Source organism: Zingiber officinale, chromosome 2A (assembly GCF_018446385.1).
Source record: "Zingiber officinale cultivar Zhangliang chromosome 2A, Zo_v1.1, whole genome shotgun sequence".
NCBI classification, from domain to species: Eukaryota; Viridiplantae; Streptophyta; class Magnoliopsida; order Zingiberales; family Zingiberaceae; genus Zingiber; species Zingiber officinale.
The window spans coordinates 38,930,853-38,946,379 of record NC_055988.1 but is presented as its reverse complement, the minus strand read 5'-3'; the positions used below and the strand labels follow the sequence as shown (position 1 = coordinate 38,946,379).

General features: G+C 36.4%; 1 protein-coding gene across 1 annotated transcript in view; it reads right to left on the bottom strand.

Moving 5' to 3' along the window:
• Window positions 1-1,513: 1,513 nt before the first annotated feature.
• LOC122041046 (pentatricopeptide repeat-containing protein At1g62350-like) overlaps window positions 1,514-15,527 on the bottom strand; it is a 50,816-nt gene continuing 36,802 nt past the window's right edge. The window contains exon 3 of the mRNA XM_042600581.1: window positions 1,514-2,019. Within this exon, the coding sequence (XP_042456515.1) occupies window positions 1,990-2,019 (30 nt within the window). The 3' untranslated portion in view covers window positions 1,514-1,989. The remainder of the gene's footprint in view (window positions 2,020-15,527) is intronic.

The window sequence follows — 15,527 nt, the reverse complement described above, 5'->3', positions numbered from 1 at the left end:
GCAAGCACCCGTCACACTGTGCTTTGCAAACGATACAAACTTCCCTCTCGTTCATTCATTAATCTTTTTTCTAAAAATCTGTCGGTAATAATAATAAACATTCATATAATGGCCATTTTGTTCATTAATGGTAATCCATCTTCTAAATTACTCACATTTATTATATTTTAAAAATAAAAAATTATCGATAAAACAAAAAAAATATGAACAATAAAATAAGTAAACTCTTATTCGAGAATTAATTGTATGTATGACTCATATATTTGCATCTGTAAAAACTAATAACATGTCAAAAAAGATGATTTAGAATCCTATAAAAATAAAAAATTACACAATTAATTGTTTACATCTAAAATTATTTAATTTGTGTTAAACTAAATGTTGCATAATTATCCTTGCACACATTTTCTTCATTTCCTATTTTTTAAAAGAGATATATATATATATATATATATATATATATTCCATTCCTTTTATTTTCTATTACAGAAACGTTAAAATATCGGAGAGAATGACATGACATTTCTAATCCCAGTGGTAGAGTGCAAGAGGAAGATGTTTCTACTGAACTCCTCTTTGTCTCGTTCACAGGCCATGGAAAGCTAATAGGGTTTATCATCAAGAGGTCTAAAGGTCAATTTCCGACAGCGAAATACTTTCTAGGTTCCTAACTTCCCCATGTCATTGTTTAAAAGCTAAAAAATAAATCATCTGTAATTTATCTTTCTATAAAGAACTATAGAATCGATCATGTGAGACACTCGAGATGCCACCATGAATCATAATGTTTCATATGATACTTGAGGAGTGAGGATTATAAAACGTTAATGAGAAGTCAGATTTCCAAGATAGCAAAGAAAAGGAAAGGAGTTCTTACCGTAAGGACATTGTGAGTGGCATAGACTATTGATTTAACAAGAATTTTGCCATAGAACATTTACAATTTTAAATAGTAAATACTTCGACGTAACATTTCTAATCTAGTAATATAGAGCTGCATACTTGCTATGACAATCAAATGGATCTGAAAGCAGCCCTCATTTTCCAACTTTATGATCAATCATGAATACCTTGTGCCATTGGTTATTATTCATTCCCGTATTAATAGTTGAACGAAAAAAAAACTCTTAGAAACTCATAATCACCTACATTTTGCAAAAGTAGTGCACAAGCGAAATTAGCCTAACATGAAATATGGAGTAATTTGCCAATGTGTATTGTGTATGTTGGGCAAATTTCTTTTCACATGCGGATTAATGTTCAAACGAAACAAAAACAATAACTGCAATGGACAGTTCAACTGAGCATACATACCTATATGAATATTGTTTGGATCCTTCAAATCTTACTGAGAAAAACATCTTTAGATGCATGATACACAAATCTAAACGCTTTACTTTACCGTAATTTTGTGCAGCAGCAAAAGCAATTTCATTTACACGGAGCTGATCCCATTCAGGGCAAACAGGCCTTCCTTATTGCTAATAGGAAAAAATAAAGCAATAGCAGCCCGAGTAGTCCAGAACACAACCAGTTTAAATATTATAAGATTAATTGCAGGTATATATTAAGCCCAGCAATTGACACTACATGGAGGATGGGGCGGTTAGGCCAGACCAGCAAGGAAGGACCAACGACTGACCTAACTAAATAGATTGTTGGATTCACATGTCATCAAATGAACCAAAAAGGAAAGTGGTATACAATAGTTGAAATTATTTTCTGATTTCTCACAAAATAAGTTTCAGTTCTAATGTTTCATTATACTCGGCTTTATACTCGGCTTTTCGCCAGCCGAAAGGGGCAGCAAGTGGCCTAAAATGAACGCGGTAGATAGACAAAGCAGAAGCGCCGAAGCAGCACCTATGATCTGGAGAATTGAAGGCTTGGATAGGAATCACCCAGTGGCTGGCAACCCCTGCTCCCCAATAGAATATTCTAAGCGTTAATTAAGCAAATATGCTGTGCTGGACATTATTTCCTCGGATTTCAGACAATTTTGAGTGACTTTCTCTTTGGCTGCAGAAATATTGAAAAGAAAATTTTAATTACCAATTTTGAGTGAAAATTTTAAGCATGCATGTCTCTACCTTAATCAATAATAACGTTTGAAAACTTAGGGTTATGCACATAAAAGTATCATAAGTCATTCCACGTTATTTTAAAAGACACTTTCCTATAAAAGTTTAGTACCGAAGCATAATTCTACAACAATGACGGTAACAATTGCTTTGACTCATGACAGTCTGGAGAAGCTATTCAATTTTTTTTTTTATTTTTGGCACAGTATGATATAATGCTTCTGATTCACTCTAGAACAGCGACAAAAGATTCCTAGTACTCTCCTAATCCAGTACATGCTAAAGTTTTAGAATTCCATAAGTATTTATGTCATCAATGAGTTTAAGCTAGATATATCGCCCAACTCAATCATTAATTGTTTAAGCTAGATAAGTATGCGTTAAAGAGTCATAACCCATATTTTGCATTTAGAATTGACATGTCCATTACAATTTTCCTTTTTGTTCTACCAAGATATCACATTGTCTCCTAAAAGAACATAACATACTAGCTTAAATCATCTATTTATGGAAGAGTGCTTGATTTGCTTATATCCTAGTATATAGACCATGTTCGCACTTAACTACCAACAAAATTTAGAGTTGTCTTCGAATGATCTGCATATAGAGCCTAAAGAAACTAACTTATTACTCAACTGTAATTGTTTATCCCTCTTAGTGCATTAAGTGGTACCACATCTCTATGATAGGTTTAATTTGCTTGTGTTGTAACACAAAGCAAGAGCATTCAGTACACATAATGGAAGGCTATAGTATGCATTATGAGCAAAGAGTGTAATGACTACATGATATGAGAATTTACATCATCCTAAAATTACAATCGAACCTTAATATAAAGCAATAAGTTTCTTAAGCTTTCAACAAAATGTATTTATATTTTGAAAAATGCAAAAAAAAAAAAAAAAAAAAAAAAAAGTTTAAAGAATACCTTAACTAAATAGGCAAAAGTTAAATGTACTTGAGAAGTATTCTGGTAGGTTCCGAATTGTGTTTTGATCTCATCACAAAACCAATTGAAAATAGATAAAACTTTGGTGACAGTTAGTTGACAAATTCACACTCAAATCTAAAATCTTATAATGCTATAGATAATGATCCCCCTTTAGTTCATCAGGCCAGCCTCCATGCGGTCTGATTTCATGTCAGCAAGCCTAGTATACGTGTGGCATCAGGACACATCAGCCAGAGCACCACTTTCAGCATGCACAGTGCTTGGCAGCCCAAACAACTTCTTCAACTTCTAGAGTACTCAGCATTTCAAGCACCTTCGACTTCCAAAGTGCTTAGCAGCCCAAGTACCCTACTCCGTACATGTGCCCACAAAGCTTCTTCGAGGCTACGACTAGGCTCGATATACAATTTGCCCCTCTGAGCAGCTCAAACCTCTTTAACCTTGTTAAGGTCGCCAGTCCCAACCATCCTTGGGCCTAGTTCGAATGTATATCGCCCCTCTGAGCAACTCAAACCTCTTTAACCTTGTTAAGGTCGCCAGTCCCAACCATCCTTGGGCCTAGTTGGAACGACCCTGCCCCTTGCAAAGTATGATAAGAACAGATAACCCATAATTGGGCAGGCCTCCTATTAGAATAAGCGACCACAATGTATGTTGGAAATCCTATCATCATTAAAATCAAAGATATTCAAATCAGGAAAAATAGGAAAGGATCATTTGTCAATTATTAGCTTTAATTAGCTTTAATTAGTTTCCTTATTATTTAATTTCCTTTTCATTAGTTTCCTTTCTATTATAAATTCTCTCTATAAACAAGAGAGTTGTGTACCTATTCTTTTGTATAAGAAATTATTTCTTCTTTATTTTCTAAGTTAGTATCAGAGCGATGTACCTAGTTATTGTTCCTTTGTTGTAGACTAATGCTACAAATTACCAGCGTAGGTCTAAAGATAAGCCTCGGGTTTGGTGCGATTTCTGCAACAAGCCTCGCCATACACGTGAGACATGTTGGAAAATTCATGGCAAACCTGCCAACTGGAAAAATAGCAAGCAAGGAGAGAAGAATCGTGGAAGTCCTACCGCAAATGAAGCCAACACAGGTCCCTTCAATAAAGAACAGATGGATCAACTCTTGAAGCTGATAAAATCCAACTTCTCATCTCGTATTCTTAGTGTTTCCTTGGCACAAACAGGTAGCAATCCTAAGGGGGCGTTTGGTACGCGCGTTTTCCATTTTCACTTTCTGGAAAACGCGCGTTTTCTGAAAAACGGTGTTTGGTTTGCGTTTTCCGCGCGCGTTTTCTAAAAAATTGACTATCGTTTTCTAGAAAAATAGAGAATGACAAAAAGTCGTTTTCTGTTTTCTAGAAAACGCGCGTTTTCCAGAAAATGAAAATGAAAACGGTGCAAACCAAACGCACCCTAAAGCTCTCTCTTGCTTAAACTCCTCTCTGTAGATCATAGATTTTGGAGCCACAGACCACATGTCTAGTTGCTCTCACCTATTTGATACTTATTCCCCTTGTTCTGGAAATGAGAAAATTAGAATTATCGATGATAGTTTTTCACCTATTGCAGGCAAAGGACTTATCAAACCGACCGAACAATTTAATCTCAATTCTGTTCTTCATGTTCCTAAATTAGCCTGCAACCTCTTGTCTGTTAGTAAACTATCTAAAGATTCTAATTGTCGTATTATATTTTTTGAATCACATTATGAATTTCAGGACCAGAACTCGGGGATGATCATTGGACGTGCTAGGATGATTGAAGATCTCTACTACTTGGATGAAATACCTGTTAGTAATAAAAAAGCTCAAAGCCTTAACAATATTAGTTCAAACTCAGTTCGAGAAAAAATAATGCTATGGCACTATAGACTAGGACATCCTAGCTTTCCTTATCTAAAAATCTTATTTCCAGAATTATTTAAAGGCTTTGATTGTTCTTTACATTGTGAAACTTGTTTTTTTTGCAAAATTTCATCGTTCAACTTATTTGCCAAAAAATTACCAGGCCTCCAAACTTTTTTACTTGATTCATAGTGATGTTTAGGGCTCATCTAAAATTACTACTCTTTTTGGAAAAAAATGGTTTGTAACATTTATTGATGACCATACACGTTTATGTTGGATTTATCTAATGAATAAAAAATCGGAAGTGAGAAATTTGTTCAAAAATTTTTACACTCTGATTGAATTTCAAACCAAAATTTGTATTTTACATTCTGATAATGGAATAGAATATTTTAATGAGCACTTGGGTGATTTTTTGAATGAAAAAGGTATTTTTCATCAACCCACTTGCCAAGATACCCCTCAACAAAATGACATTGCAGAACGAAAAAATAAATATTTACTTGAAGTAGCACGTGTCATGATGTTTTATATGAATGTTCCTAAGTATTTATGGGGTGAAGCAATTTTAACAGCCTCTTATTTGATAAATAGGATATCTACTAAGGTGTTAGAGTACAAAACACCTATTGATTGTTTTAAGAAAAAAATTCCTGAAACTAGATTATTTTCTGATTTGTATGTCAAAATTTTTGGATGTACTGTCTATGTTCATGTTCCATGTCAATTTCGTTCAAAACTTGAACCACGTGCTATAAACTGTGTATTCTTGGGTTATTCGTCGAACAAAAAAGGTTATAAGTGTTTCAATCCCCAAACAAAAATTTTTTTTGTGAGCATGGATGTGTCCTTTTTAGAAACAAAACCCTATTTTTCTAAAAATTCTCTTCAGGAGATGACAAGTGAAGAAAAAGATAATTTTTTGGGCATTTCTAACCCATTTCCCAATATCATTTTTTCTAACAATCTTGAAAATAATCACCAACCTCTAGTGCCTAGTGTTGAAAACTCTCGATCAAGGGGAAAAAGACTCAAATGTCAAGCCCGCACAATGCCCGTCTGAAAAACCGAGCTCTAGCTTTGAAATTTCAGGTAACCCTGTCACAAGTCCAGCTTTGATTTCTCTTATTATGTTTAATTCTTCACCTACTATTCCCGATTTTGATGTTCCTATAGCAATTAGAAAAGGTGTTCGAAATTGCACTAATCATCCTATTGCAAATTATCTTTCCTACCAAAGACTGTCAAAAAATCATAAAACTTTCACTTCTAGTATTTCACACTTGTTTGTTCCAAGGAATATACAGGAAGCGTTGGATGATCCGAGTTGGAATTTAGCAGTCATGGAAGAGATGAATGCTTTAAGGAGAAGTGACACTTAGGAGATAATTGATCTACCCAAAGGCAATAAATGAGTTGGGTGTAAATGGGTGTTTACAATAAAATGTAAAGCTAATGGAAGCATTGAAAGGTACAAGGCTAGACTAGTGACTAAAGGCTTCACTTAGACTTATGGGATTGACTATGAAGAGACCTTTGCTCCAGTTGCTAAGATAAACTCTATCAAAATTATGTTATCTCTTGTAGTAAATTCAGATTGGCCTCTACATCAACTTGACATTAAAAACGCATTTCTCAATGGTGATCTAGAAGAGGAGGTGTTCATGAGTCTACCGCCAGGATTTGAGAAGGGACTTGGCAGTGAAAAAGTATGCAAATTAAACAAGACATTATATGGACTTAAACAGTCACCAAGAGCATGGTTTGAATGCTTTGGAAACGCTATTATTAGTTATGGTTTTTTGCAGAGTCAAGCAGATCACACAATATTTTATAAACATTCAGAAAGGGGAAAAGTTGTTATTTTAATTGTTTCGTTGATGACATTATCTTAACCGGTGATGATAAAACAGAATTAGCAGACCTAAAGAGGAGACTTGCAAAAGAGTTTCAAATTAAAGATCTAGGAGCCCTTAAGTATTTCCTCGGAATGGAATTTGCAAAGTCCAAGGAAGGTATATTTGTTAATCAAAGAAAATATATTCTTGATCTCCTCGGAGAAATAGGTTTGCTGGGATGTAAAATGGTTGAGACTCCAATTGAGCCTAACTTGAAGTTACAAGCTGCTAGGGTTGAAGAAGTAAAGAACAGGAACCTTTATCAAAGACTCGTAGGAAAATTGATTTACTTGTCTCATACACGGCCTGATATCGCTTTCGCAGTTAGCATGGTAAGTCAGTTCATGCACTCACCAGGAGCAGAACATTTCGAGACCGTCTATAGGATATTGAGATATTTGAAAGGAACTCCAGGAAGAGGTTTATTATTCAAGAAACATGGACATCTTCAAGTCGAAATCTACACCGATGCAGATTGGGCAGGGAGTGTTATGGATAGGAGATCAAGATAAGGTTACTGTTCCTTTGTTGGTGAGAACCTAGTTACGTGGTGAAGTAAAAAACAAAATGTGGTAGTCAGAAGTAATGCTAAAGCAGAATTCAGAGCTATTCCCCATGGAATCTGTGAGGTAATGTGGATCAAAAGAATTCTTGAGGAATTGAAACTTTCTTTTTCAACTCCTATAAAGGTTTATTATGACAACAAAGCTGCTATTTCCATAGCTTATAATCCTATTCTTCATGATCGCACAAAGCATATAGAGGTGGATAAACATTTCATCAAGGAGAAAATCAACACTGGAGTAATATGCATGACATATCTTCCAACAAATGAACAATTAGCTGATGTATTAACGAAGGGACTACACAAGAAATAATTTGATATGTTGACTAGCAAGCTGGCTATGGAAGATATCTACATACCAGTTTGAGGGGGAGTGTTAGAAATCCTATCATCGTTAAAATCAAAGATATACAAATCAGGAAAAATAGGAAAGGATCATTTATCAATTATTAGCTTTAATTAGTTTCCTTATTATTTAATTTCCTTTTCATTAGTTTCCTTTCTATTGTAAATTCTCTCTATAAACAAGAGAGTCGTGTACCTATTCTTTTGTATAAGAAATTATTTCTTCCTCATTTTTTAAGTATGTATGACCGGACAAGTAAACCATAATTAGGTAACCACCCAACTAGGAGACGTTACAACAAGGCATGGTCTATGTAGGTCTAACACACCCTTATTCGCACCAGCACCCATAATAGGAAACATCCACTTATACAGCTTGGAGGACCAATCATATAAAAGAGGTAACATTAGCAATGGTAAGAAGATCTGATCCTTATTCTCTTGAACCCTCTCTCTTGCTTCATGCTACATTTTGCTCTCTCTCTAAAGTTCCATCACTGAAGTCTAATTTAAGCATCTGAGAAGCATGCTGGACATTTCTGACGTCCTCTACCACGTGTTAATTAACACAATATCATCCATGTCATTGAAGGAAGCTTCACCACCAGCGTCTAGCGAGGAGATAAAATTTGGACGCATCATTTTTGAAGTCGTCTGTGGGATAGATTAAATCAAGTAAGACATGGACTGAAGTTAATCTTGATGAGCTGAAGCCTCCCTTGTCTATGTCCTTGGACTCAACGCCCTTCCTATTGACCCAAGGATTTCTTCTATAATATTTGCATATCATTGATTTGTTAATCTTGTGTTTATGCATTTACTTCCATTGAATACTTCTAGAAATTTGTAAGGCACAAGTGTTTATATCTCTCCTAGACATCCGCCCCATGTTCTTGGGATCGAGCCACTACATCCAATGATATTGAGTGCTTCTTCCCTCCTTTTGTAATATTTTCATATTATCATTTTGATGATCTTGGGCTTCCAAGAATTACTTTTTATCAATTTGCTAATCATTTCAGAATTGCTTTAATTGATCTACTAATTCTAGATTTATGTGTTTATTGTGTTCGCTCTTCCATTTATCTTCCCGTAGCACTAAAGGATTATGTAACCATTAAGGGGTTGACCTGGCATCACATCACGGGATTGAATTGTCGTGTTGTGTCGTGTTGTGTCGCTTGAAACCAACTATATTTTGTGTTCCGGCACCGCGATATTTTAAATTGAATATGAATTTAAAATAATCTAAACAAATTCAAATAATTTTATAATTTTAGATTTAGTTTTTAATTTTGAGAATTACCTATTTTTTAAAATAATATTTACAAAAAATTAATAAAGGGGAGTCTTGGCACGATAGTTAAATTACTACTCCAAGTCGTGGAAACATTCTCTTGCAATGCAAAATAAGGTTGTATACAATAGGCTCAATGTGATCCGACCCTTCCTTGAAACCCCACATTGGAGTGAGCTTCGTGCATTGGGATGTCCTTATTTTATAAAAGTTTAATAGACATTATCTTAGAAGAAAAATATAAACTCAATACCTTAAAATATAACATCAATAGTGAGCATATTTAATAATCATATATTAATAAAATTAATATTCATTTATATTTAAAAATTAAAAAAAACTAAAACTGTACCAACATAATACAATTCGATACTGAAACTATATCATTCTGATCAGGATCGAAACTCGGGTTAAAATTTTAAACCATGGCTTTATCAAATCCCTGATCTTATAGGTCTACTAAGGTTGCAAGATCATATTCTCTTCTAGGCCTCAGAGGTTCATCTCAAGATTGAGCTTTTATTATCTCCCTGATTATAGAACTCCATTTCAAGTTGCAAGATTAGTTTCCTATATTCTCTCCTAGGCCTTAGAGATTCACTCAAGTCACGGGGTTCAACTTTATTATCTTCCCTAGCTCAAAGGCTTACCGAGGTTGCAATTGGTCTTTATACATTTTCTCCTATGCCTCAAAAGTTCGCCCAAGGTCACGGGATGGAGTTTTTCCCCTTAACTTCAAATGTTCACCCAAGGCAAAAGTTGACTTACAATCATGATTTAAAATCTCAAGTCATTTCACCCAATATAGGTGAAACATTTCATTCTGCCTACGGACTGGCACCCACACAAGCAAGCCTCCTGTACAGGTGTGCCTCGAGGACCTTGAACGCATTGTCATGGCCCGATGACACATTTAAACGTGTCGCAATGGTCGGACGATGCTCCAAGATGCATCACGATGGCCAAATGACGCATCCGGACACAGAACATGGTACCCGATTGTAACTAAGGTTTATCAGGTTAACAATTTTAATCAATTTGTAGCTATGATTGAGATAATTTAGATATGCTTTATTAAAGCCTAATAAAATTATCCCATTAATTTAATATACGGAATTGACCAAAGGACAAGCATATTTGGGAAATTCTCAAATCATGCACCATACTTTGAGATGACCAAACGACGCACAAATTTAGGTGGTCTTCCCGTTCTACTCCTGCCAAAGCTGACTTTTTAGTCTTTTTTCTCTCTCCCTTGCATGCAATTTTCTCCTCTTTTCTTTCATTTGATTAAACTTTTATTTTTTCTCTCCTTTGCATGCATGCAACAATCATTGTTGTGCTAGTTAAAAACCAACAATGTGGTGGGTCCTGGTCTGCTTTCATATCAAGCCAACATGATCCTAGTCTCGTAGAGACTAAGTCTAAGTTGAAATAAGTAATGGAGGACATCTTTAGACATCTTACAACCTCAAAAACCCACAGGACCTAAAATAAGGTGCAATCTGAGCTCTCTAGGTTGATCAATAGTATCTAATCGAAACCACCTAGGCTATTTGGATTTTGCAAACTTGCACCCATCTGGTAGGGTTGAGTCAGAGGAAAGTAAATATGGTGTCAAATCTTGATTCTAATCAAAGAAAATTGTGGGTCTGGTGTGGGAAGACCAAAGCCACTTTAGGTCTAATCTCAAGTTGGGCCTAATCTGCAAGCTTAAAGTGGACCTAGTCTCCCCACACCGAGCCCATAATTTTCCTTGATCAGAACCAAGGTTTGACATTATATCTACCTTCCTCTCACTCAACCCTACCAGATGGTGCAAGTTTGCAGAAATCTAAATAACTTAGGTTGGAGACCTAGAGAATTCAGATTGCACTCATTTTAGGTTATGTGGATTTCTGAGGTAGCAAGGAAGCTAAAGGTGTCCTCCATTACTTATTTTGAAATCCGCAAATGTGCTCCAGTATTATGTTAACTTTCAGCTAGAACGCTTGGGTCTGATCTCCTAGAAATCAGAACCACGTTGGGCCTGATCTAAGAGTAGAAGACCAAGTTGGTTCTGGTCTCCCCACCACTACGTTGTTGGTTTTTATAAATCAGCACCACTACGATATTAGTGTAATTAAGTTGTACTGCTAGTTTTTAAAACCAGTACTACAGTGATAGTTGTATGCATGCATGCAAAGGAGAGAGAATAAATAAAAGTTTAATCGGAGAGAAGAGAAGAGGAGAGGAAAGTTTAAACCATGCTTATAGTATTTTCTTCTCGACTTCAGAGGTTCGCTGAAGGTCGCAAGATTGAGTTTTTCCCCTTAGCTTCAAATTTTCGCTCAGGGTAAGAGTCAACTTACGTAATTCTCTCCCCAACCTCATAGGCTCAACTAAGGTCGTGGGATCAAGCTTTTCCCCTTAACCTTGTAGGTTCACCCAAGGCAAGGGTCAATTTACAATATTCTCTCCCTGACTTCTTTGGTCTTCCAAGTCGTGGGATATAGTTGATCTTCTTTATTATCCTCTCCCTCACTTCCTTGGTCTTCTAAGTCAAGAGATTGGGTAGGTCTTCTCTATAATGCTATCCTATATACTAGCAGGCTACCCTGCAGTCTCAGAATTGAGCATCCCCTTAGCAGCAATGGATTAGCTAATTGGTAAAAGGACAACTTGGCTACGCTCTCCCAAATAGTAGCAAGCTACCTCAGTCTTAGCGACAAAGGATTACCTAGCCACTAAGAGTCAACTTGGGTATAGTCGCTTAGATTATAGTGGACTACCCTATAATCCTGGGATTGAGTGTCCCTCCCTTACAATAGTAGTTACCTAATTATAATGGGGCGCCCCTTCTAAGAAAGGGAACTTGAAACTTGAAATTTAAAAGCAAACTTACAGAGAACTCAGAGTAAGACTTGTTTCGTGAGCTCAACTTGTGTCTCGCAATGAGATTTCTATGTGCTTATAAAGAGAGGAGAAATGATGAATCGAGTGCTCATTGGGCCCCATCGTCATCCTATCATATCTCCTTTTACACACTTTATCTAGTGCCTAGTAGTAGGCTAGTGGCCTAGTAGTAGGCTTATTAGATGCACACTCAGCTTCTTATCCTTTGAGACAGGTGGACGGCTCCCCGAGACTCAGTCCATCGAATCAGATGTAAAGTTGTCTTTATTATAGTGATATGCAACGCTGGCAAAGTTGGATTGTTGGGCTCACCATCGCTTCGCATTTATCGTGGGTTGTCTCTTATCCTTTGGATTATTGCTTGTAGCCGCATAAAGGTTTCCCAGAGGTCCAATCGGGCTTTTGTGACAGCTAGTAAGGCATCTTTCCAGTAAGTGCTTTGTCCTTCATGATGGCTTCTTCGTCTGAAGTCATTTTCCTTGACTTGGCAGATAAGCTCCAACTCTCGAAGGTTGTTGATGACATTACGAGCTGCTGTCCATTCAATGTTGGCCATATGAGATCTTTTGTCGTGTTCTTCTGGGTGAAGGATGCTTGTACGTCCTGAGCAGGCCAATTCAATTGTAGAGCTACCGATTTTCATCTTTGTAGGGCTCAGAATGAGCCCATTCTTTTTGCATATGGATAACATCTTCTTTAAATGCTCCTTGTGTTCTTCTTCTGTTTTAGAAAACACAAGTATATTATCAATGTATATTGCAATGAATTTTTCCGTACCTTTAAAGCATTCATCCATTTTGCGTTGGAATATAGCAGGGGCATTTTTTAAGCCGAATGGCATAACTAACCATTCGTATAAACCATCAGGTACTCAAAATGCTGCCCATTTAATGGACTCGGGTTCCATTGCTACTTGGTGGAAGCCGGACATAAGATCAAATTTGGAATAAATATTGCTTCTCCCTACCCTTTGTATAATAGTGTTAATTCCAGGAAGGCTATATTGATATTTATGAGTATTGTCATTCAACCTCTTATAATTGAATACAATCCTTTCCTTTCCCTTTAATTCCTTCCCTGTTGTGGGATCAATTGTTGTGCCTGAATATATAATAATTGCAGTGGACCTTGAGATCAAGGAGGGCTTGAATGTGTCTTTTGAAAGCATCTTGCATTCAGGGGGTTACATGCTTCAGTAACCTGTCTTCTATTGTTAAGTCAGGATTTTTTATTGCAAGTTTGCATTTGACTTGATTTTTCTCCCAATAGCGCATAGGGTTATTGCCGATGTACCCCATATCTGATAACTCCTTTATAATGCCTTATATTTTGGTCCCAGTCTGTCAGGTGCAAACTTGCTCTTTTATCTGATAATATTCTTCCTCCTCTAAATCAAGTTCTTCAATGGTAGCAGCTGCAGAAATATTTTGATGAGTTTTAGTGGTAGTGATATTCTTATAAAAAGTTACCTCATCTCCCTCGATTCTGATACCACCATAGAGGAATCGGATAAAATTACATCCGATGATCATAGTAATATTGCCTCCAATTGATAAAGGGAAAGCATATGTATATAGTATCCTGAAGAAATATTCATCGACTCTCATATTGTCATTTTTCAATTTCTTTTTGGTTGTTGCCTTTGAATTGATGCCACTGAAATTGACTATGAATGTGTTATCTTCAACTGCTTCTTCTGGAATTGATGTCTGGTCAATACAACATGTAGTGGTTCCTGTATCAAGGATGACATTTACTCTGAATTCCTTTATGCTAGGAAGTGATATATATAAACATCAAGGTTGAATAGGCCATTTGTCTTTTTCTTTGGATGAGTTGCTTCTTCTGCTGAGAAAACTTTCTCATTTCCTTCTGTGATAAATGCATTTATTTCCTCTTCAATTTCTGGGAATGCTTGCTGAAATTCCGGCTACTCTTTTTTGTAGCAATCTTTTTAAATCAAGATTTTCTAACTCCAAGGCGTCAACCTTTAATCTCAGTTCCTCATTTTCAGTATCTGCTTCCATTTTATCTGCAGATAAATTTCTCAAGAGCTCTTCTTCCTTTGATAAGAATTTCCTCTTTAGTTGCTCAATTTGGAGTTTGGCCATGGCTTTGGCAGTTTCTACTTCTTGTTGAAGCCTGGTAATTTCTGCTTCTGCCCAAGCTATATAGGTCTGCTGCTCTTGCATGAGACCAACCGGATTATATGGTGTAGGTATTGTACGTTGTACAGGTATCGTTATATCAAAATAATTACTTGTGCACATATCGCATGATGTAATCTTGCATATGCTGCAATGAATGCGGTGCTTCTTCATTGTTTCCCGTTTGCAGCAGTGACAGCGCTCATAAGGTGGGTGGGGGGGGGTATCTCATCATTTATCATCCATACATAATTGCAATCATGTTGTTCTTTTGAGACTCGCACCATTGGTTGTCATCCACCGGTTTTTCCTATCATATAACAATTTCGTTGTTCTATAAAAACAAATAAGAATTCCGTTGCAACAGTAAGTACCTGCTGGTCCTCCTCCTCTGATATACTATAGATTGCATCTGATTGGTCTTCTCCTTCTTGGACAAACATTATCTCGTATTCTTCTGGAAGTTCTAGTCCTTCAAATATTGCAACTCTTTTTACATTTTTATATTCCCGGGGATAGTCTCGGGCAAAATGCCCTTCCTCACCGCATAAAAAGCATTTGCATTTTTTGTTTCTGATAAGATGCTTTTTCTTTTCTATTCTTGCATGTGATTGATGCGGCTTTCCTTTGTAAGTGGTGGATCTTCTAACTCCATATTTTCTTCTTGTATTCTGAGGGATTGGTATTTAACTACAGAATGATAAGTCTTTGAGAGACCTACTGAAAGTTGTCTTCTTGCATTCTTTCTCAAGGTATTTATAAGTAAATACTACTCGAGGATGCACGCCCATTGTATTTCCTAGATATATTTCCTCAAAAGTCATTTTTATTCTTCTGTCGAGATCTTCAGGAAGCTTTAGCCAAAATTTTTCAGATAGCTCCGGCCCTGTGAATAGTTGCCTTGTCTTGGCAGCAAGATTCATATATTCATTTATGAAGGGTATAATATCTTTTATCTGTGGACATGTTAGACGTTCTAAATCTCTATAAGCTCTGTCCTGCATATCAGTAGACCTTTGAAAGTTGTCTTCAAGAATAAATACCCTTCTAATTTAAGAGATTATATTTTGCGTACCGTTACGGCCTTCTGCTGATTTGACTAACTCCTGGTATTCATTTGGGAAGGTCATTCGCCATTGAATCCAGGTTAATCTTTCGGCTTCTCCCAATAGGTTTTCAATGAAATCAGCTTTGTCTTGAGTATCCGCAAAATTTTGTAAGACGACCACATTCTTTGTAATTGCTTCCCATCGTAGGAAAACATCTTCTATCTTCCCTAATTGCGTTGATAATGTTAAAATTGCTCCGATTTGCTGCTGAGCATATGGTAAATTCCACCATTCAGATGTATTATCCTTTCTGAAATTTCCTCGCCCTTCATATGAATCCCGGGCTCTGCTGCTATGCTTATAGGTTTAGGTTTGGACCTTCTTTCTGTTGGGGGATAACTAATCGGGTTCATAGTAGCATCCGCTGGAGGACGATACTGGG